Source organism: Gallinula chloropus (assembly GCF_964237585.1).
Source record: "Gallinula chloropus genome assembly, chromosome: 1".
NCBI classification, from domain to species: domain Eukaryota; kingdom Metazoa; phylum Chordata; class Aves; order Gruiformes; family Rallidae; genus Gallinula; species Gallinula chloropus.
In genome coordinates, this window is record NC_140085.1 from 32077451 (window position 1) to 32101121 (window position 23671).

At 38.8% G+C, this 23671-nt stretch overlaps 1 protein-coding gene across 2 annotated transcripts in view; it reads right to left on the bottom strand.

The window, feature by feature from the left end:
* Positions 1-7282: 7282 nt before the first annotated feature.
* The window catches only part of USP15 (ubiquitin specific peptidase 15), a gene marked incomplete at its 5' end in the record, with an annotated part of 69029 nt that continues 52640 nt past the window's right edge, over positions 7283-23671 (bottom strand). Inside the window, 14 exons of one of the 2 annotated variants that reach the window (XM_084266011.1) lie at positions 7283-9255; positions 9543-9631; positions 10215-10318; positions 10721-10870; positions 12374-12489; positions 12848-12918; positions 13223-13498; positions 13630-13745; positions 14589-14777; positions 14953-15047; positions 15140-15223; positions 16660-16884; positions 17577-17735; positions 18070-18243. In XM_084266011.1, coding sequence (XP_084122137.1) covers positions 9070-9255; positions 9543-9631; positions 10215-10318; positions 10721-10870; positions 12374-12489; positions 12848-12918; positions 13223-13498; positions 13630-13745; positions 14589-14777; positions 14953-15047; positions 15140-15223; positions 16660-16884; positions 17577-17735; positions 18070-18243 — 2034 coding nt within the window. In that variant the 3' untranslated portion in view covers positions 7283-9069. Of the gene's footprint in view, positions 9256-9542; positions 9632-10214; positions 10319-10720; positions 10871-12373; positions 12506-12847; positions 12919-13222; positions 13499-13629; positions 13746-14588; positions 14778-14952; positions 15048-15139; positions 15224-16659; positions 16885-17576; positions 17736-18069; positions 18244-23671 lie in introns of those variants that run through there. The other variant, XM_084266012.1, reaches the window with a different exon arrangement.

Genomic DNA, 23671 nt, shown 5'->3' on the forward strand with positions numbered 1-23671 from the left:
TTTTTTTTTTTGAGTGTGTTTGAAATTCTCTGTTAGTATCCAACAGCTACTTTCTTGTTACGTTCATCTTTTTGATCCACACAGTATGAGCTTTTTCCATGCTCCCACCCTTGCCTTAGCTGTGATCCATAGTTTTTACATACATTTACAGTTCTGCACAATTTCTTCCTTGTTCCACAAGTCTCTTTGCTTTTGGCTCCTATTCACACTGGATTACTTGATAAGTTTGTTCTGGAACCAAGTATAGAAATTTAAATCTTAGATCTGGTTTGTTTCCTTTTATTTTTAACTGCACATTTCTTCACACAGGTTTTGGGAAGATTGTTACTGGTTAAATAAATTATGTTGGTTATGTCTATGTGGGCTTTTTATTTCAAAGAAGAATCTCACATCTGTCAAATTTTAATAATATTGTCAAACGTTACTGGGAAAAGGGGGACACATTAATCCATCACACATGATATTAAGGGAACAATGTACATCATTAAAATGAGTTTTCTGAATTACAATCTCAGGCTGAGCATGATGTTAGGCAAACAAAAATCTGAATATTAGAGAAAGAACATGACCGAGTGCTTCCCACAGCAAGTAGTTCTACAGAAGTTTTTGATTTATCCCTTTATCTTTGCCACCTGTCGTGGCAGCTTCCTCTAGCCCCCCCTTCTTCACCAGAACCAGCCATGCAAAACTATGACACCACCTTATCTGAAAAAACATTACAGAAATGTCTAAGGATAAATCATTCCTGAAGACAACTTCTAAGTCATTATTTCCTATACCAAAAATCAACACGTGCATCTAATTGCATCCAATTCTGTAAAAATAAGTTAATTCAACAATTCTGGATATTTTATGACAAAAATTCTATTGTCTCCATCCCATCAGTTGATGGTGATTACTGTGTATTATAGGAGTCTGAAGTCTGAATATTTTTATTGTGCTTGATCAAATAATTTCCATTGGCTTTGCTGCCCAACCGTTGTTCATTAATCTAAAATGTCCACAACAGTTTTTAATTGAGAATTTGGAAAACAAACAAACAACAAATATAAATTATTCTATTTTACTGTAACCCCCCACCCAAACATTCACATAGCACCAGAGGCAGGAAACATGGCAGTGGTAGATAGTTTTTTAAAATAAAAGGTGAAAATCAAACTGCCGTTGTTGACAATGGAGTTATTTCAAAATAACTGCTGTTGGTTTGAAAAATGTGCCTGAATCCAGGTCTTAGCTCAGCTGGTGGTATTTAGGATCCATGTCATATGTGGCAGTTATTCCATACATCAGTCTCACCAAATAAATAAGTTACTTAGACATTGCATTAACTCACTGAGCAGCTACCAGGTAATGCAAAATTAGTCCACATGACTAATAACGTTTTATTTACTTTGGCAAGTGCAACTGTAGAGTAACAATGGTGTGTAATTCTAATGACCTGGTTGCTTGTGAGCGAATTATACTGGGGTTTATGGAAGCTGCTGTTTCCTCACTGGAATGGGGTAGAAGAGCAGGGGACGGGGGGTTGCAGAACTCAAATGGGTCCGAACACCTTTTCCTCTTACTCAGCAAGTTGCTCAAGGAAACCGGTCCTATACAAGCAGTCCTCAGCTGTATGTTTCGTACTGCTGAGCAACACATCTGAGCTGGCTGAAGGGATGTGCATCATGTTTGCTTTCCCTGGGTATAGATGATGCAGAGTTAGTAATTACCATCCCTTCTGTTTGCAGCCTTTCTCCTCGGCTGCGACACGCACTCGCATTCCCACAGCACCCACGGCGCAGTCCTGTATTTGATAACATTGACAGATGTTGAAAACAAGCAGAGCTCATCTGAATTCTTTCCAGAGACCCTTTGCTGTGTGCTGGGAAGTGGCTTTGTGCCCCCAGAGCTGGCTGCAGACCTTGATCCAACTGCATGCTGCGTAGGTTTTCATTTTCCTTTCTTTTTTAAATAGGGGCATGTGTGAGGCGGGCATTGAGCTTTCACGGAGAGCATCCTGGAAGAGGCAGGGATGCTCTTCCAGCACCACAAGGAAAGAAGGAAAAGGGAGATAAGTGTTTTCAGTTCAGGTGTTACAATCACCCTAATAAAATAGCTTAACTTCTAGGTGATTTTGGTTTTAGTTTAGAATATGATTTTGATTTTAAAGGCGTTACAGCAGCTGTGAGAATATACAGCATGTTAAGGCAAGGTGGTGTGTGCCTTTATCACTATGGAAAATCTCTATGGACTGTGAATTAAAACAATGGGTACTGGTTATGGACCTTGAGTTAAAACAATAATTATATGAAAAAACTGTCTATGGTTACGTAACAGCAGCTGAAGACAAAGTGAGCCTGTGCAGGGATGGGGTTCACTCGTGGACACAGTGAGGAATACTGTCGAGGACCACCAGAGGACCCCTGCTGAACATAACTACACATGCGCGAGGACATTTACATACTCTGCCCTGGTCAGGCCCCAACTGGAGTATTGTGTCCAGTTCTGGGCTCCTTGGTATAAAAAGGGCAGGGATCTCCTGAAGAGAGTCCAAAGAAGGGCTACGAAGATGATTAAGGGCCTGGAGCATCTCCCCTATGAGGAGAGGCTGAATAAGCTGGGGCTATTCAGTCTTGAGAAGACTAAGGAGGGATCTAATTAATGTCTATAAGTATCTTAAGCATGGAATGCAGGGGGAAATGGCCAGCCCCTTTTCAGTGGTCTGTGGAGACAGGACAAGGGGCAATGGCTGCAAGTTGGAGCACGGGAAGTTCCGCACCAACATGCGGAAGAACTTTTTCACAGTGGGGGTGACAGAGCCCTGGGACAGGCTGCCCAGGGAGGTGGTTGAGTCTCCTTCTCTGGAGATACTCAAGACTCATCTGGATGCCAGTCTGTGCAATATGAGCTAGGGAGCTGCTTTGGCAGGGGGATTGGACCTGATGATCTCTTGAGGTCCCTTCCAACCCCTGTGATTCTGTGATATGATAATGATTTCCAGAAAGTAACATGAATATGCTAATCATTGCCCTCTCCTCTTTGTATTTAAAACAATCAGCATAGTTAACCAATGATTTTTATAGAATAAGAATATAGATAAAGTGAAGCAATCAAAAGCCAATGATTGTAAAGGCCAAGCTCAGAAGCGAGCATTTTTGTGCAATGATTTTTGCTGAAAATTGTGTAAATATGTTGTGCTTTGTACCTTTGGGCGAATGAATCTTTGGTGGAGCTATCCCCTGTGTTCCCCAGCGCTGGAATATCTGCCCTATGTAGAGAAGTTCTTTGTGACTGTGACCGGTAACACAGGCAGGAACCAGGAGGAAGAGTCACTCTGAGGAACCAACAGTAAACTGAGGAGGCTGTTTGGATGGGAGTTGCTGCAGCTTCACGTGTTTGGTTTGAGTTAGTAGCCATGGCACAGAAAGGGGAGGAAAATCATCCTGTATTCTACCCTGAAACAACAGCATACCATGGGTTTTATTCTGGTATTAGTGAGGTGTTGTAACACTAGTGAGTGAAGTCCGCCCCTCAACCCACACCGAGCTCAGGGGAAGTACAGATTCAGGCCTCCAATCAAAACTTTTAAGCGATTTTGGTCTGAAGAGACAGGAACATTCCTCTGAAAAGAATGGGCTGTTTACAGATTTATACATCTCAAAGCAGAGGGTTCAGGCTGAGCCTCCATCCTGACAGGGAAAGGGCCAGTGCACCTCCCAGCTGCCTCCCTCCTTAGCCCAGGAAGGTCTCCAGTCCCCACCACTTGCCTCTGCTGACTGTTCTGCTGGTATTTCCCTTCTTGTTAAATGGTAACTGCATAAAAGACTCCCCCACTTACCTATTTTCAGACTGTCTGGTTTCAGTTTTGAACCACTTTCAGTGTACCTCTCCACTCCAATACCCCCCTGCATTCAGTTACATCCCTCCTCCCCTCCCCATGAGGTAGTGCACATAAGTTGAGGTACTTTTGAGTTGTCTTTCTGAGAAAACACTTCTTTACCTCTGCTAATGCAAACTTACTTACTCTGGAGCAGTAACTTGATTCTATAATGTGTCCCAGGTTACAAGGTGGTAACCTGAACGATGAAGATGACCAGAGGGCTGGAGCACCTCTCCTATGAAGACAGGCTGGGACAGTTGGGCTTGTTTATCCTGGAGAAGAGAAGGCTCCAGGGAGATCTTGTTGCAGCTACCTGTTACATAAAGGGGCCTATACAAACACTGGAGAGGGACAAGAGGCAATGGACCTAAGATGAAGAAGGACAGATTTAGATTAGATATTAGGAAGAAATTCTTCCCTGTGAGGGAGGTGAGGCCCTGGCACAGGCTGCCCAGAGAAGCTGTGGCTTCCCCCTCCCCAGCAGCGTTCAAGGCCAGGCTGGATGGGGCTTTGGGCAATCTGGGCTAGTGGAGGGTGTCCCTGCCTATGGCAGAGGGTTGGAACTAGATGATCTTTGAGGTCCCTTCCACCACAAACCAGTCTGTGATTCTCTAATTCTAAATGCTGTATTTGCTCAGTATCCTTACCATACACCTAGGAAGATTAACTTTTTATTTCTGCTTATGGGGAAGGGGTTGTGGTCTAGCAACCAGCTGTAGATGGAGATGCTCCTCCATGATCTGGCAGGGTAATTAATATCTGACAGCTTTTCTCCTTTGTCTTCTCAACCAGAAGCTGCAAACTCCACTTCAGTGTGCCAGGGCAGCAGGTAGGGCTTTAAGTGGGTGATAGATCAGGGAACCGATCTGTGCGGAAGCATCTCAAATGCCATCTGAGGACAGCTAAAAGAAGAGGTCCTGGGCAGCATCTCTCCACCTCTCCTTCCCTCCCAGCCAGGCTTTCCATGACGTACTGCTGTCACAAAATCGGAGTGACTGGGAATTGCAAGCTGCCTTCTGCCTCCTACTCTGTTTGGTTTCCGTGACTCTCACATTAACAAGGTTAACTCTATCCTATCCTCCTGGGGTGTGTGCCGATGCTTGTGGCCAGCACAAAGCTCGCTGCCACGCAACTGAGTGAAGAAGGCGTACTATAGGGTTTTATTAGATGTGAATCATGAAGAGAGGTGCCAGGACCCTCTTCCTTCTCCATATGAATGGCTGAGTAACAGTAACTGCTGATTCTGTAAAGAACAATATGTTTCCTGTAGTTTTAAGCATGTCCACACTGGATGAATTATTGTATCTTATGTGTGAATAGGTAAGTTTTATGAAACTTACAACTTGGCTGAACTCCCAGAAACCTTTGAGGCAGCCATACAGAAATGTTACTGATTTTTGGATCTGAATCAGCAGCTTACAAATTTTAAGTGCGTGTCATAATTTTGGAAGCCAAATTAAGAGCAACACAAATTCAGAAACTCTCTATGTAACTTTTTCTTAGTCATTTTCCAAGAATTTCCAAATTTCAGCCTGGATATGTTAGAAAAGGTCCCAGAACAAACACATCTCACTCAGTTTCTGCCTTCTCTCCCCAGTTATGAAAGTGGCGTTCTGGAGAAGTCGTACTGGGAACAGGCTGCAAAAGCAAGTTTTGAATCAGAGAACACTGTTCCAAGGAAAAAAGTTATTAAAAAGACACCAAGAAACCAACTTTTGCTGGTTTTGCTTTTTGAGATTCCTTATTTTCCATTAATATACCGAATTATCATGATACAAATGGCAGATTGTCTAAATAAGGCCAAGTGCAAGGTCCTGCACCTGGGTCAGGGCAATCCTTGTCATCAATGCGGGCTGGGAGATGATGTGATAGAGAGCAGCCCTGCAGAGAAGGACTTGGGGGTGATGAGAAGCTTGACATGAGCTGACAATGTGTGCTCGCAGCCCAAAAGGCAAATTGTATCCTGGGCTGCATCAAAGGGAGTATGGCCAGCAGGTCAAGGAAGGTGATTCTGTCCCCCTGCTCCGCTCTTGTGAGCCTCCACCTGGCATACTATGTCCAGTTCTGGAGTCCCCAACATAAGGACAGGCAACTGTTGGAACTTGTCCAGAGGAGGCCACAAAGATGATTAAGAGGGCTGGAGCACCTCTCCTATGATGAGAGTTGAGGTTCAGCCTGGAGAAGAGAAGGCTCAGGGGAGATCTTATAGCAGCCTTCCAGTACCTGAAAGGGCCTACAGGAAAACTGGGCAGGGACTTTTTAGAAGGACATGTAGTGACAAGATGAGGGCGAATGGTTTAAATTGGAAGGGGGTAGATTTAGATTAGATAATGGGAAGAAATTCTTCACTGTGAGGTTGGTGAGGCCCAGGCACAGGCTGCCCAGAGAAGCTGTGGCTGCCCCCTCCCTGTCAGTGCTCAAAGCCAGGCTTGATGGGGCTTTGGGCAGCCTGGGCTAGTGGAGGGTGCCCCTGCCCATGGCAGGGGAGGTGGAACTAGATGGCCTTTAAGGTCCCTTCCAGCCCAAACCATTCTATGATTCTATGAAATCATCTCATCAATCTCAGTTTTAGACAAGGCAGAGATTCTGCTAGGTTAACTGTGACTTTGATCAATACCCAGATGACCCAACAATTAGTATTTAAGTACACTCCTTCAACACAAGATCCCATATATGTATATATATACATACATCTGCATTTTCAATAGGAGAATGAAGTGCATTAGGAGACTGAGGTGTCAGATATTAAAGCTGCAAACTACAAACTCTCATGTGAGGCTTTGGCAAGTCAAACCAGATCCTTGGCTCCTCCATAATTTTTCCAAGCAAGTTCTAGGCTAACATAACCTGGGAAAACCAAGGGGAGTGTGAATGTAAAGAGGCTCTTTCTGTGTGTTACTTGCTTCTCCTGAGTTACTTCCCTCCACTCCACACATTAACTCTCACCTCTGAAGTGCTCTGATTAAAATAAGCAAGTTAAAGTCACAGGCTGGTTAGTACACAGCTTGTACTGGGAACCCGTATTCCACACCTAAATACAAGATTTTAAGGCAAAACCTTTTAACATATTCCCCTCACCGTATCGGTTTGTCTAATCTGAAACACGTTGTCTCATTTCACCAACCATCTCAGAGTTAGTTTTTACCCATTTGATTAATTACTGCTACAGTATTACTTTAAAAAAACCCACCAAATAATAGGCTTTTATTATAATAACCATTATTTTGGTAACCTTGTAAATGTTTTTAGAGCCAGATAACGAGAAGAGAGAATCCCTTTTGTATGTGCTAGTAACCATATGCTGGGTTGGCCATTAAATAGGTATTTTGTACTTGCTGATACAGGTCTCAGCCAAAGACCAGCCATTACACAAACATTGTGGGAAAAGAGTCTGTAAGAAAATGGAAGACTAAATAAGGCCTTGAATAGCTTTATTGAAATCTGTATAAATAAACATGCGCATTTCAAATGTAAACCCAAGTGAACTCAAGTGCAGACAAAATTTTAACCTCTGTCATGCAGGAGGTTAGTTTACATTAAAAAAAAAAAAAACCAAAACCAAAACCTCAAAGCAGCTTTAAAATACCAGGATGAAACACCAGTTTTAATATCAAGGTATAAAGCAAAGCCATGTCCAACATACCTCATTTATATCCTGGTCAAATGCAATTTTTTAAACTTTTTAATGCTAACATAAATAAATAATTTACCAAAATGTGCACTCACAGAGTGAACTTTTATTTACAATACACAATTTATAACCTATTGTATTTGATTAGTTCAAGTGAAGAACATCATACTTTTTGCTTTTTTTCTTTTCTTTTTTTTTTTTTAACTTATTTGTTTAAACAGTGGGACACAAAGCAGTTCTCCAGGTAGTAGATATGTGAAGTGTGCCCCCGCACTTAAAGAGACCCTCTCAAAGGCAGTATTGTATACAAACCAACAATACATTCTTCCAACTAGATCAAAAGGGAAAGCAGCGAATTAAAATGAAAAAAAAAAAAAAAAGAGAGAAAAAAAAAGATAAAAGAAAAGTTTTCAATCTGTCACACTTATTTTGGCATCCTGGACCCCTGAACATCGTTAACTAAAACCCAACTCAAAGTTTGTATGCCTTATATACTGTACAGGTTCTGACTCGAACATGCAAAAGCCAATTCTCTTACAATGAGTTACCTTTCCAGATACGCTGTAAGGCTACGGTGGATTCCCTCAGGAACACACACAGAAGATTAACAGGCCCACCTTTAAAGCCATTGTGTTCATCAACAATTTAAAGGCAGGGTATATTGAAAAAACTCTCATCTAAGCCCAATACACAGTCATTACTATGGATACAGAATACTAATAACTCTGACCCTATTACAGAATAGTTTGCAAGCTGTCAAACTATGAAAACTGGGGAGAGAGAACTTACAGCACAATTTTAAATTTTGGACTGACACCAGATTAAAATTATGCATGTCTTATAAGCAAGATAACAGGAATTCTGTCTGCAGAGTAGATTCCAACAAGCAACAAAGGATACTTACATTTAATTGAAAAACTTTTTGTTAATGCAGCATGAAATCCAGAACCTGTTCCACAGCAGCGGTGAGATGAACATAATATTCTGGATGCTCAACTATTATCACAAAAGGTTAAAACACCTTTTTCAAGCTATTTCTTCTATTGTGACCGAATTAGAAAAAAATATACCGGTTTTTAGGGAGAAACAGAAGTTTGCTGTTTCAAGAAAACTACTGCTTATATATTTATGCCATTTTTTTACTTATAGCCCGTGTGACAGCCTAAGGAACATGTATATATTCATCCAGAAACTAGGCTTGGCAGTAGTATTCTTGCAATACTGAGAAAATAAATGTCAGAAGTCCACAGATTTAACATTTTAGTTATTAACTAACATCCAAAACAAAAGAAAACATAATCCATCAGAACAGCAGCAGAAAACTTAAAAGGGGTTTATTTGTGATTTCCTATATATAGCTTGTGAATACAAGACTGTAAATGCATTAGAGACAATTTCTGTTTAAGTTTTTATTGTTTCACTTCAAGTACTGCACATGTTAAAATGTAATAAAGATTTACATTCTGTTATCTGAAACTCCCCATCTCAGATTTTTAATTCTTAATTTGGTGGGCAATTTCACTCTTCCAACAGATCCCCAGTAAGAAAGTCTCTTTTATGGCTTCTAGTTTTCCCATTAGTTAGTGTGCATACAATTTTCATTTTCTATATCGTTATCGTTTTCATTGCTGTCCTCATCACTTTCTAGTGGGATGCCTGTGGCAGCTGAAGCACCTTGTTTAGATTCCCGGTCAAGAGGGAAAAAACCAGTTCCACTGATCGTGTCCTGCCTCTGGTAGAAGAGCACATATGCTGCTTTGGACTGTAAAAGAGAAAAGTTTAATATGCTTATGAAGCTCCAGACAAAACATTCCAAGTTATCTTTTTTTTTTTTTTTTTTTTTTTTTCCTTCCAAGACTATAAGGTAAAATGACAAAGAAACCAAATGTTTGTAGGTGGGAACAAACCATTTTTGGTCTGTGCTCTTCTTTGAAAAAACACAAAGTGTCACCTACAAATTTACTGCAAGGTTCATGATCTGTGCTTAATTTTCCTCGAGAAGAAAACATCATCAGCAGTCCCAAATTTAGAAACACGAAAGGTACTTGCCACTATTTGGTCCTCACATGCACTGGACACACTACTGTCATCAAAGTAGTACCATTTTCCATCATCCTTGTTTTTTGCAAAAGCAGTATCTAGGACGAAAAAGTACAACGTCTAAGAGCTTTGTATCTTCATAGATGTGACACAATCAGTTGCTAGAGTTCTGTTACCTTCAAACACAACTAACTAAAACCTATTATCATTATTAGATTCAAGCTTTCACACATTTTTCCCTTTTTTTGGCAGAGAAATTTTCTTTATTGTATAGGAATCTATATAATCTATATGAACTCTATATTTTCCTTCAAAAGAGAATGTATAGTGAGAAAGGATAGTCAAAAGTCCTCAATCCCTTTTTGTTTCTCTCTCTTCTTTCAAGGAGATGCACAAGGTACAAAAATGCAGACAAGGCAAAATCAGTTGTCAGAATACAGTAGCTGTTATGGAACTCTTTTCTCTTTTCACAATATGCAGAACTAGAAGTATAAAAGAACCTACAATTATCTGTGAAAGCTCATAGATTTTTGTGTCAGAATACATGTGAAAGCATTTTGAGGTAATGAAATAAATGATCCCTCTACCATTAAAAAAGGCCATTGACTGAAAGTGATCGATACTTAAATCAAAATAAACATAGAAAGAAAGCCTGAAGAATGATATTTGAAGTCAACTTACAATGCCCTCCTCCCATTCCTCCATAGTGGTTGGAGACGGCAATCAAGTTGTAGCGGCAAGGCCCTGCATTGGGATTAATAAGGAACTCTGACATGTCCAAGTCACTGTTTAACAAAAAACAAAACATACACACAAAAAGAAACAACCAAAAGAAGGTCACATTAATAATATTATTAACCATTTCACATTTCGGTGGTCTTTCAGCCCTTTGCTTTATATTCCCCACAAAAGACACATAACATCAGATGACACTGACAATGCCTCTCTCACTCTGTGAGGAGTGGAACAGGAACCAGTAACCTTAGCCAAAATTTCTTCCATGCTTATCTACTACTATTATTTTTTCAAATTCATACTTTTCACCTAGAAGCACTCTGTCATCGGTGTTTACTGAATCCACTGATGGAAGCTGAGAACAAAATCATTTTACATAACTGTTGGATTAAGCATGTGCCTTAGTCATGCTAACTTTACATTTCTAGCACCAAAATATTTAGGTTTCTTACTTTATTGGAAAGTGAACCAACGTATCCAACTTGTCCCTCATGTATCTGCTGTAGGAAAAGCGCTTTAGGTGAACTACCAGCACAGGGGGCAGTGACCACAAGTCTAACTTCTTGGTAGCTTGTTGATGTTCTTTACAGTTTGGACAATACCTGAAGGAAAATAAAATCATTTTTAAATAACTGCAGTCTATATGTATGTTAAAATACACTGACATAGAAAAGGACAGTAATATGAACGAGCAAAAGCTGAAACACACACTTGTTCCATCTTCTATTACTAATGCCCTTGGATATCCCTTCCAGTTTAAAACCCGAGGTGCTAGTGTGCAAGCACACTCATAGTGAAGCTTTGACAGCATTTTAAACACAAAAGTAGCACCCCTCCAATATAGGATTCTCATCTCATGTAGTAGTCCCTCTATCTTGAGTTAAAATGAATAATGCAAGGGAACAACTCTCTGTGAAATGGCCTACCCATATGATACATCTCACTATGTAACAAGTAAAGATCTAGGGGAAAAAAAAAAAGATAAGCCCTAATTAAAAAACTCTACACAAGTATTTTTACAGAGCAACTTCAGATAAAGACAAGAAATTACAAGAACGGTAAGGGCAGGCTCTAATTGAAGAACTGTTCCTAGCACTGGACATAGGATGATGAGCTTTTGTAGATTAGATCTGTGAAGGCCTGATGCATGAAGAAAGAATGTGATGAATGACCTCTGGGTGAGATGTATCTAGCAGCAACTGCTTGATTCCAGCAGTAGCTGTGTTTCATAGTTGAAATACTCTGCGTACAGTGTGCTGCAGAAATATAAGTGCTTCACCATACTCAAGTTATAGAGTATCTCAAACTGTCTACATATGTATAATGTAGCCAACCCAGGAAAAAAGGAGAATTTCTAAGTCAGCCCCCTCCCCTGCCCAAATAACGAAGGATCTGTGGTGACAAAATTTGGAAGTCTCCAAATCTTGTAAGTATCCACAAAAGTAGCAGACCCTCTCTTCAAACTTAACTCTGAGCTTCAAGTGTGGATGAAGGGTTCTTATCTGCTAGGAAATTCCTGGGGAAGGATCTTATAGCACCAACCTATAACTGTGAGTATTCAGGTACGAATCTAAATCACAATTTGAAAGAACCATGAATCAGAACAAACGTCTCTGCCAAAACCTTAATGGTTGGAACACACATCCTCCCATGCCACAAACTTGTTGTTTAAGCACACTCCTATTTCATATATCAGTGTAAGGCAAATTATGTATTAGCATTAAAAAGCTTCAGTACGCACCAACCTTTCTCATGTCATAAAGGAATATGATGTGTTTGAACATTGGATTTGGACAGTATTATTCATTCACTGTGGATCACAGTTCACAGACTAAACTATCTTGTGGATCTACCTTTCCTCCTAATTCTGAATGCATTAGTTGTCTTCCATACAGACATAACCTTCTGTGTACAGTAACAATTTTAGTTAAGCAATGTATCAAAATAGAAAATATTTTGAGAATTTTCAACCATGCTTGAAATGACAGGATTAAGATGCCATTAAGGAAACAATTAGGTAACTCTTGTTAATAGTCAAGCAGGGATTTGATTACATTTTGAGAAATACCCTGTGAAACATAACAATTTAAATTTTTTGTCCTTACCACGGGTCTTCAGCACCTAATTTTTCCTTTGTTGTGAACAGCTCAATGCAATCTTTTAACTTCACAAAAGGCTTTTTGGGAGGCTTATATTCCACACTTTCATGTTTTTCAAAATCCTAAAGAGAAGTATTTCTTGAGTTAAGAGAACAAATGAAACAAAACTCATTTTAGTGATGTCGTCTTACTATAAGCAGTAACTACAAAGCTCCTATATATGGAAAAACTGATCAGAAACCGTTCAAGCAAAAAGTTTTCACAGCTTCAGATTTACTTCCAAATTAGTAGGCCTCTGCTTTGCTAATTACTTAAACGCATTAATGAAGTTTATTTATGACATTACTACCAATAATGTGAAAAAAGATATACTAGCTGCTTCTTTTGAAGACTGGATCTCTTATGTCACGTGAATTAAGTCGTATTTTTCACTTTTAGGCTTCATTAGTGCTGGAAAGGGGAGCAATATAAACAGCTTACCTCTGCTGCACTATCATCAAAATATCTTTTCTTCAATTCAGGATCCCAATCCAAAGCAAGGAAAGATCTTTCTAAGATGAAAAACATGTTTTCTCTTAATATTATTTCTTGCTTTACATGAAATTGAATTAACTTTGGGCAAACACTCCTTAAAATTAATTAAACAATGCTAGCAGGAATTTAAGAGGAAAAATTGAAGCATGCAGCTTCTGCATTTCCAAGAGTAATTACATTAACTAATTAATATTTATACAGGTTTTACTATTGGGAAACAATACAAAATAGCACACAGAGAGAATGAAACACTATTCTATGTAAGTGGTGTCAGAAAAATGTATCAGTCACACATTGCCCAACCTGTTCCCCATGACTTACCATCAAGCCTAGGTTGCCTATCATCAAATCTAATATGCCTGGTATCATCTTTGATGTAGTTTATGTCAGTATTGCCTAAATTATTGAACTGGAATGTAAACAGTCGCTTTTTGTGTCCCGTGAGTGGTTGACCTTTGCAAGTATCCTCAGTACATAATCCATTTTCAGAGTCATTGTCACCTCCTACTGAGTCTTCTGACTGGCTGTTTTCATTCTCTGATGGAAGTTCCTGATCCTGGCTGGATTCATCATCTTGCTCATCTGTTTCCATCTCACCTGAAACAGTCCAAAGAATAAGGAGGAAGAAATGAGCTAGAATAATGATAACTGAACAACACTACAGAATTAACTTCTGTTTCAAATTGAACACAAAACACTGAACAAATTTATATATTCTACAGTCTTACTTGGAGACCCTTCTTCATGTATTCCATTTGGGCCATTACCATTGATACCATGGTCCTTACAGCAATGTAGGGTTCCTTCAGTGTCTTCACTTTCAGTACATGTTTTTACATATCGGCTAGATGCAACAAAAGAAAGCAACAGTTAGAATCAATATATTTTTAAATATTTACACTGTTCAAGCCAGATAATGAAATGATTACAGCAAATCCTTTCTAGTGTACTGTATTCCTGTGCTTCTTTCTGATTTATTCAGAATTAATAGTTTTATTTCCTAATGTCTACTCTTTCAGGCACATCTGCTCACCTATGATCTCACGCTTTTATCAGTTACTTGATTTTATACAACTTGATTCTTGGTATGAGTCTCTGTTTATCCAGAAATAGCTTCTTGAACTGTTCATTAACCATATTTTTTACAAAAATAAATACGTGGGTTTCATTACAGAGAAAATTACACAACAGAAAATGAAGGACAAATTTAAATTGGAGGTTATAGGATTTTAATTTCTTCCACATGACACTTATTCCGGTCTTGTTTCAGACAGTGTCTACCATGTAGTTTTACAACATAAATTAGTATATAAACTTGTATAGTAGACACAGGAGGTATAACCATAGCAGAATAATTGGTTGAACAGTTTCATTTTACCAAGCCCTAACAAACAGCTGCATATAGAGCAGAATTAATTCCCCTCAACTGACAATGCAGATTGAGTCTCTACTGTCTTCTCAAATAATTTTTGGGTGAGGTAACTCTAACAAAAAATCAAATTGAAATACACACCAGTTCACATCTCAAGTGGCTAAACATTCAGATTTAATATATTTAACAGAAGGCCCATAAAAGTACTCAAATCTAATCAGTTTGTTATGAATGCATGTAAGAATAAGTGCCTACTGATTCCAACTATTAGCAATACTCACAACAAATGCATTTTTCAGTAAACGTTAACCTTACCACATTCTTAGCAGCAGCAGGTTATACAGTTTATCTTCAGTATTGTTTCTAGGCACAGCTATGAGAAACGGTTGACCAAACAGTGAAGAACCACTATGGCTGTAGCTAGTGTGCCTGCACTTTTCCCTTAAACAAACAGGAATTATAACTTGTTCTGTATCTTCCGTTCTATTGATAGCAATTTCAAATCTAAAAGAAAAACAAACAGAAATACAAAGGACAACTGTCACTTAAAAGGCTACAAAGTGGAAAAATTAAAAAATTGTAAAATCCCCAACATTTGTCTTTCTCTTACAGCTAGTTTTTAATCCTTTGCAAATAACTAAAACTACAAAGATACATGAAGCATGGTATCTGTACTTACACATAAATGTCATCACGTTCCATAATACTACTTAGATTTTCATCCATGCCAAATATCCTGTGGAACCTGTGATTGTATATATCAGTAACAATCATCTAAAAAGAAAACAGAGGATAAGTATCATTAAATAAGGTTGATATGTGTTAAAACATTCGTTGTTCTGTTTCATGTAAGAAATCACTCTTACCTTATCTGCAGCAACACCAGACAAAAGTGATAGCGCTGTGCAAAGATCCAATATATTTCCAATTTTGGGAACGACTACTTTGTACTAAAACAAAGAAAATGTCACTGAAATTTCTTAAGAGGAAAAATACACATGAGAATAAAATCAAATAATTTATTACATGTTCAGCATACTTCTTTCAGATTCCTGAACTTAAGGTGTGAACTATGTAAATCAACTAACACAGATGCCAAAAGCTGCTGAAAATGTAGTAGTTACCTTCACAACTTTACTCATACAAACATGCCCACTTTGAGTACTCTATTTATTAGTTTATAAAATTACTATTTTTTATGTTGCTTTAATTTCTCCATAAGATGACTAATAGCATCAATTAATTAGATTTATATTTCATCAACACCTACTTATTATAAGCCATGGACCAGATTCTCAAATTTAGAATAGAACACAAATTCTTTATAAGGCATAACTGGGAAAAAAGTAATGGCAGGCAACAGATAAATTCTGAAATAAAATTTTAGAGAGAAATGCAGAGAGAACCTGATTAACAAAGAAAACCTCTCTATGTGGCTTCCCTTAGTGCAGTACACCTGCAGTTTGTAATGAAATTCCACATATGGCTTTTCCCTGTTATTTGCATAATAAATAAAGACAGGATTAATTAGAAATAAGTAGTAAAACTTCGTAATTCATTGCCAAGTACTACACGCATTCAGTACCTCCTTAAGTCTTACAGCTACTTAAGACTTACAAAAGCTCTCCTGAACTTGTACTCTTATCAAACTCTATTCATTCCTACATAACCATCTCACATGTCATACAGGGTCATCTTCAGCTACTGTGTGCCCCTTGTGCAATCCTGTTCTCACAAGGAATTCAATTTCTGGCAGGCTCACCTCCAGCTAGTGAATACAAGTTCCTTTATCTCTGACTTTCCTAACTCATGCTGCCTTTTCCCCCACTTTCCTTCTTACAATACTCTCATTTCAGACTTTTTGCAAGTCTGCCTATCTGCCCGTGTCTTATTTATTTCACTTAGCCTCACTTACCCTGTAAGGTACACCTAGAACCATTTTGTCATGATGTTGTTACTATAACCTATGAACACTGCCTCATGCCATTCTAAGGTGTATACTACCCTTCCTAAAAAAGGCAAAAGAGATACTCTTTAAAAAGAAATCTCAGCTGATTTTTTTTCTTGTGACTATTACTTGATAGCATAGAAGAATTCAGGACTACCCACAATATTTTATGTTGGGTTTTTCTGCACCATCTGTTACCACTACTATTTGCCTTTTGAGGCTAAGAAACTGAGGAATTAAGCCTGGATTAAGGGTATAAGTATGTTTTTAGAACCATACAAATTCAGCAACAGCCTCAGTAACAGAACCATAAGCCTTAGTAACTGAACTATAAAGAAATTATCAATATCTTATAAAATTAAAAAATGTAAAGGAACTCAGGTTCATTGTTAATGCCATATGAATCAGGAGTTTTGTACATAAACTAAAGAGGCTTACCTGCATAGGCTTTACAAGTGGATCCATTCTAACTAAATAAACTTCCAAAGTGCGTTCTTTTTTCATGGGTAATGGAAGTGTCAAGTAACAGAAGGGATCAAAGGTTACAGATATCTTAGCACATTCAGGACAAACTAGAGTGGATTTAAAAAGGCCATGAAATATATCTACAATGATGGAATCATTTCTTTTTAAATGGTTTTCCCAGGCTTCTTCAGCGACAACCTGTAATGAAAGCATGACCTGGGTTGTAACTAAGTAGGAGGAAATGAACAGTGAGAATTATTAGTAAGAGTACTTGTGAGTACATTCTCAGATACCACCTTAACACAGAAATCTCACTCCAAAGGACCCTGTAAGATGTGTTACTACTGTGAGGATCAAAGGTTAAGAGATGTATGCTTTTCCTAAGACAGAGATTCTGTCAGTGGTATTACATAGTCTGAGACAGACTTCAAGTGGCTTGGGACAAGACAAAAGCAAATAAAACTAAAACTTCTGTCTGAAGTGACTCATACTCCAAACAAAAGAAATTATCTGTATGCTTGTAGCCACTTCAGGGTTTCCCTAAAGTAAAAGTACTGGAGGCAGAGCGCTGCATACTGTAGATGAAAGACTAGAAGAGCAGCGCAACTGTAAGCAGTTTTTCCAATAGAACTCAGCACTGAATTGAAGAAAAAGGTCTTAACAAAGCCTTAACACTCTCCCACCCCCCAGTTACAGTCCAAATACACAGAAATTTACACAGGTACTTGAACAAGATCTCCATTTTAAGGTCTTGAGTTAAGGTCTTGACTTTGAAATATCTTCCAGAATGATCAATGCCCCAACCTTTCAGTGCACAATCACATAGCAGTATCTTGCAATGTATATATTTGACTAAAATGAAGAAGTTCAACACAAAAATACCCCATTACCTTGTCTGGTCTCCCATCTGCATCCTTTAACTGAATGTAAGGCTTTTTTCTAATTCGATTCAAATCCTCATGTAATCCATCCAAGAGAAAAGCCAGTAGCTCTTGACAATCTTGCTGCTGATAACCAGAAAACTGTGGTGCAAATCGTCCCACTTGTGTCTAATATAAAACCCAAAAAACCACCATAAATACTTCTGGTACCTTAATTGTCATAAAGCATATATACTTCTGAGACGCTAGAGCAGAAAGCTGAAAGGGTAAAACCTATAGAGTTAACAAACCCAAGCTTTTCAATAGAGACAGGAAGCCAAAACTAATTTCCAAAGACCAAAGCACAAGGACAGCTGACACCTAAATACACACCCAAACGTTTTAACAGTTAAATGAATGGAGTGTGAACTGTGATTATTCTTGCATATTTCCCTAAGCTTTGTAAAGCTGAATTACAAAACCAAAACTGACAACATACTTCCAGGTTCAATTCCCTACTTACCTTAAATGCTCTTGGGGTAACATAGTTGTATTTTCCTGACCACATTTGCTTGATAAGCTCTGCGTAAGATTTTGCTATTTCACCTCGCATTCCTAAAGGATTGTCAAAATTCAGCTCTTCTTGGTATTTATCATTGAGGAAGTACTCTGTAAGAGGAGGCGTGTTGCTCAGACACTGTAAATAGAAACACAGAGTTTTTAGAACAGCGATTTAAATTAGTTCTAAACAAAGAATGTTTGAACTTCGCTAATGTAGCCATCGATAATACTTGCAAAACATGCAAAGGGAGATGGGAGGAAAAGTCTTTTCCAGAAACAAGTAATGGTTTTAAACCCCGACTGGCTGCAGCTATCATTACAGATAATATTTCTCAAAAGCTTTACATCAGACTTCATCAGATATAATAGTCCAGCCAACCACAAAATTGTGACAATACAATTTGTACCAAGGTTCAAAACAAAGAAAGTGGCTGTTCATACATGAACTGCAGCTTTATGAAACTCCCTGCTGAAAGTTGCTACAGATGCACAAAGTTTACAGGGCCTCATAGAGAGACTGCATACGTGCTTCAAAGGTAGTGTCCATAGGCCTTATTAAATCAAATTACACCACAGTCAGAACATGTGAGCAGAAGGTAGTTGAAAATAGAGTTTATCTGGCAGGGGTGAGACGGAGGGGAAAGTGAGGATGCTCGCCCTCTTCCTTCCCTTCCTAGGCATCTGCTTATGGATGCTGCTGAAGACAGCAATCTAGGCTAGATGGACTAGACCTCGAATCAGAATTGCTACAGCCCTTCCTAGGTTCTTTTTAATTTTGTGAAGCTGTTTAGAGCTGAAATTAGTTCAAGGGAAACAAGGTCCTTGGTTTAGAGAGAGATAATGACTTATCCTCTGCACCAGTTTGCCTTCTCTGTCATTGTAATCACTGAAGCATGATTTACAATTTTAGGAAAGCACTTCCAATTTCTGTGTGCTACTCCTCACACTTCTGCAAACAAAACCTTTTCCATCACTTGGAAATGATCCCTGTGCCATGCATCAGAATACAGATTTAGCAAAGTTTCTTCATTAAATATTATCTGCATTTGTTCCTCTATTAAAGATTTCAAGAAAGGTCAAATATTTCATCAGTCTCATCTGCCTCTCTGTAAGCAAGGGGAAGAACAAAACTTTTACCTCCACATACATAAGATGCAACAATCGAGACTGGAAGAATTATAATTTATTGAGCAGGGCAAAAAAAAGTTATTCCTATTACTGTCTATCCTATGTAATATTACAAACCTTTCTTTCCTTCCCTCCTCACCTAAAGCTTTTGTGATCTGTCAACACAGAAAAAAACCCCTCTTGGCTTCACAGACTCTTTTGGACACTGAGGGTTGAAAAAAGCCCATTTTTCTCTTGCTATAAGGCAAAAGACCTTTTATTCCTAGCAGTGGTGATCCCAAGAGCCCCCCCACCCTGTCAGTTCAGACCTGCTCCATGCAGCTAGGAGCAGAAACACTTGGTGTCTCAAATCCATACAGAAATGCTCATTCAGACTTTTCTAGAGATTATTTTTAACATCAGTCTAAATGAATGAATGAACCACCAAGTTCTATCATGCTAAACTAACAATAGATAAAACTACACTTGAGATAATACTGCATGTTCAGTGCGAGCGATGTGACAAATCCTACTGCCGAAAGAAGCCCTGTCCCTTCTCTAATTGCATCTGATTGCACAACAAATATATTCATCTCACTACTGGTCAAAAAACCTATTTTTCCTCCTCACTTTCCTTCTGCATTATTTTTGGGCTGGTTTAGAATATCAAATTAGTTCAGCTGATGAGCTCAGTGCGAGGAATGTACAAAAAAGGAACTAAACCATGCAAAATTACTAAGTTTTTCTATGGGTTCTTAGTGAAGCACCACACAATGGGCAGAACAACAGTAAGTGTCGTTTCACCAAAACCCTAATCCATCTTTTTCTTGGTTTTACATGATAAATGAGTTTTGTCACTTTCTCAGCATATTAATTTATAGCTGTATGTGCAAGTCAGGAAGATTACTACAGATAATTTCTCTTTTTCCTTATAACGATTTTCACATTCCAACATAAGATGACACTGCTGATAGTACTGAAATGCCCATGCATCTATCTGAAAAGAACAATTTCTGAGATCTGGAGACAACATATTTTCTACAATATCAGATGTCACAAGTTTGAAAGGCGTAGCTGCTAAAGGAACTAATGCAGTTGGTCACATATCACTGATCTTTTCAACATAACTGATAAAGCTGAATAATTACAGACATGTTTCTTTCTTGAAAATTCTAACAATGGAGAACTATTTAAGATCATGATTAAAGCCAAAGAGAAAAAAGCATCCAGAAGCCAATCTGGAAGGAAGCCTACATGTCTTATTTTCTGATGATGCAGTATGTTGTAGGTTATCAACAAAGCCTTATGGAAAGCATCAATAAAAACCCAAAAAACAATAAAGTGTTAGAACCAAGACAATCTACTAGACAGCAGTTGTCAGATTTATGGGTCCTGTTCAACCTAGTGGTTTTCAGGGGTTTTTTTGTTTGCTTTAAAACACAGACATAGGCAAACTTCAATTATACTAGAAACCTCCCAACCCTTCCTTCTAACCCAAATTATCCTACAATCCTAAGGTAAGGAGGGAACATATATTCACATCCCATAAGGACTACTACATAGAAATACAAATAAAATTTCAAAGCAAAGCAAATATTATCTTTTATGCCAGTGAACCAGAGAAATAAGAACCAGATCATGAAACTGAGCTAAAAATTGAGTGTTCCTGCAAGTATCATGGTTCTTCAGCTGTCCTACTTTACAACAATTTTAGGCAAGTGATATTGAAATTTCCTATTTCGGCTTTCTAATAAAAAGACCAAGATCTGACTGACGGAAAAAAATGATCCAAGTAACAGGAAAAAAAGTGAATTACTTTACACCTGTCTATCCTACTTTTGTCTGTAGCACTTAGTGTCAGATGTGGTAAAAAGAAGCATGCAGCTAATACACCCCTTTAAACTCAAACTTTGTATGCCTATGGCTACTGAGACAGAACACAAAAAAAGTAATAATATTAGGTTTTGGTGAAAAGATGTTACATTTTGTCTGGATAAATTCAAAGCCATTACCGTGAAGGGAATGTTAATCAGCTTTCTGAAAAAAACCCCCAACCCAACAACCTGCTGAAATGCAAAGCTTTCAACAGCTGTTTTTCAGGTGTCCAGTTTATACATTCATATTGATGGGAGAAAAACCCACAACCCCCAAAAAAAGTGGGGAAAAAAGTGTTTTAATTAAAATGTTTACTCTCAGATTTTCATTGCAAAACGAGAACTAGTAATTCCCACAGACCTCTACTTGTATCCCACCAAAAGGGCAAAGCAATACTTAGGAAACATCCACAGGTGGCAGCACAGCAATGCTTCAGAATCATATTTTTCTAGTCTTTTTCAGCTTAGAACTATCATGTACATAAGGGTATATGAATAAAACATCTACTGGCCAAATGCTCTTTTTTATATGGGTTCAAGCGTTCATAGTAATATGTTTTTATAAAGTCCACAAGCTCCCTTTTGTCTTTCTTGTTTTATATAATGCTCAGATCTGCAAAAGCAGACATTTAGGCCTCAGTAAAAAAAATACTAATAATAATCATGCCTTTGGTGTTAGCACTGAAGTAAATTAAATCTAGATACATGGAATACCCCTTCAAAAGAATCTGAAAAATCTATGAAAAAGTTCCAAAACACAAAAAAAATAAGTAATTGAATTACTGCTTTTTAAAATAAGAAACAGTGATAAGACAACAGCATCTGGGAGAAATACAGTATCTTAACCTTCTTGGTCTTACTCCTATTCAGCCTGCAGCTGTTTGTGGTACCATAGAAGATCCTACCCATCTCTTCTCTATTTGTCTTGAGCTTTGTAACACTGAAAGCCCCTACTTGCAAAAGCAAAGGTCTCTGTACAATAACCACTTACAAGTATGAAAGGGCAACCTTAATCTTACCTACAGATGAACTTTTACCTATATTAATGAACTTGCAACAAAATTTAAGAAACTGCCAGGGCTATCATATTTCTACATAACACGCTTACAGGGTAAAACCCTTCAGACAAGTTAGACTCTGAAGAGCAAGATCTGCAAGGAACTGTCCCTCTTGTACACTGATACCAGTTCTGATGCAAACCATATCCACTGTACATGAGATGAGAGCAAAGAGAAGTTGTCTGAGAAAGTATGTGGTTTCTCAAGCAGAAATGGTTCTTATGCAAAGACTTAAGGGGCTTCAGTGCTGTCTGGGAAGGATGAATATCTGAGAAAAGAGGTAATCAGCAGCAGAGAGGATAAACTGCTTCTGTTGAAGGGAAGCTACACTGATTACACTCATCACTGACTGAATGGAAGGGAACAAAGCAGAGCTTTTGGAATAGAACATAAATGGCATACAAAAGTATTTCAGAGTCTAAAACTCTGAAGTATTTCATTTTTAAAAAAGGTATATCCTGACAAATCCTGTGTTGATATATTGTGAAGGAAAACATCTTAATGTAAATAAGATAGAGTAGGTGACCAAAGCAGATCACGGAATGACAGAATGGTTGAGGCTGGAAAGTGTCTCTGGAGATTGTCTGGTACCACACACCTGCTCAACAAGGGGTCAACCTAAGGCAGGTTGCTTGGGACTGTGTTCAGTCAGGTTTTGAGCATCTCCAAGGATGGAGGTTCCAAAGCTTCCCTGGACAATCTATTCCACTGTTTGATAACCCTCACCGTAAACGAGAATTTCTTACATTTAAATGGAAATTGTCTGTGCTTCAGTTTGTGCCCACAGCCTCCTGTCCCTTCTGTGGGCACCACTGTCCTGCTCCAGCTTCTCAGTATTTTCCATTTGAAATTTCTACACATTGATGACGCTGCCCTGGTGCCTTCCATTCTCCATGCTGAACAGTCCCAGATCGCTCAGCTTCTGCATGCAGGTCAGATGCTGCAAGCCCTTGATCACCCCTGTGGTCTCACTGATCTTGCTCCAGTCTGTCCCTGTCTCTCTGGTGCTGGGGAGCCCAGACGTGAAACCAGCACTCCAGGCGTGTCTCGCCAGTGCTGAGTGGAAGGGAGGGATCACCTCCTTTAACCTGCTGGGAACCCTCTTCCCAGTGCAGCCCACAAGATTGTTGGCACAAGGACACATTGCTGGCTCATATTCAGCTTTTTGTCCTGCAGGACCCCAGGTGCTTCTGTGCCAAGCTGCTTCCCATCTGGTCACCTGTCCTGCCACACCCCAGTGTGTCCTGGTGCCTGGGGTTATTCCTCCCCCGGTGCAGGCCTTTGCATTTCCCCAGCTTGAACTTCACCAGGTTCCTGTCTGCCCGTTTCTCCAGTCTGCTGAGGCCCCTCCGAATGGCAGTACATCCATCTACTATATCAATCCCTCTTCCAGATTTGTGCCATCTCTACTCTTGCTGAGGGTGCACTCTGCTCCATCGTTCAGGTCAAAGCCTAGGGCATCCAATTTCCTTAGTCTGCTATCATGTACTATCTGGCCCATCTCTTTGTTGATTCCAAGATTAGA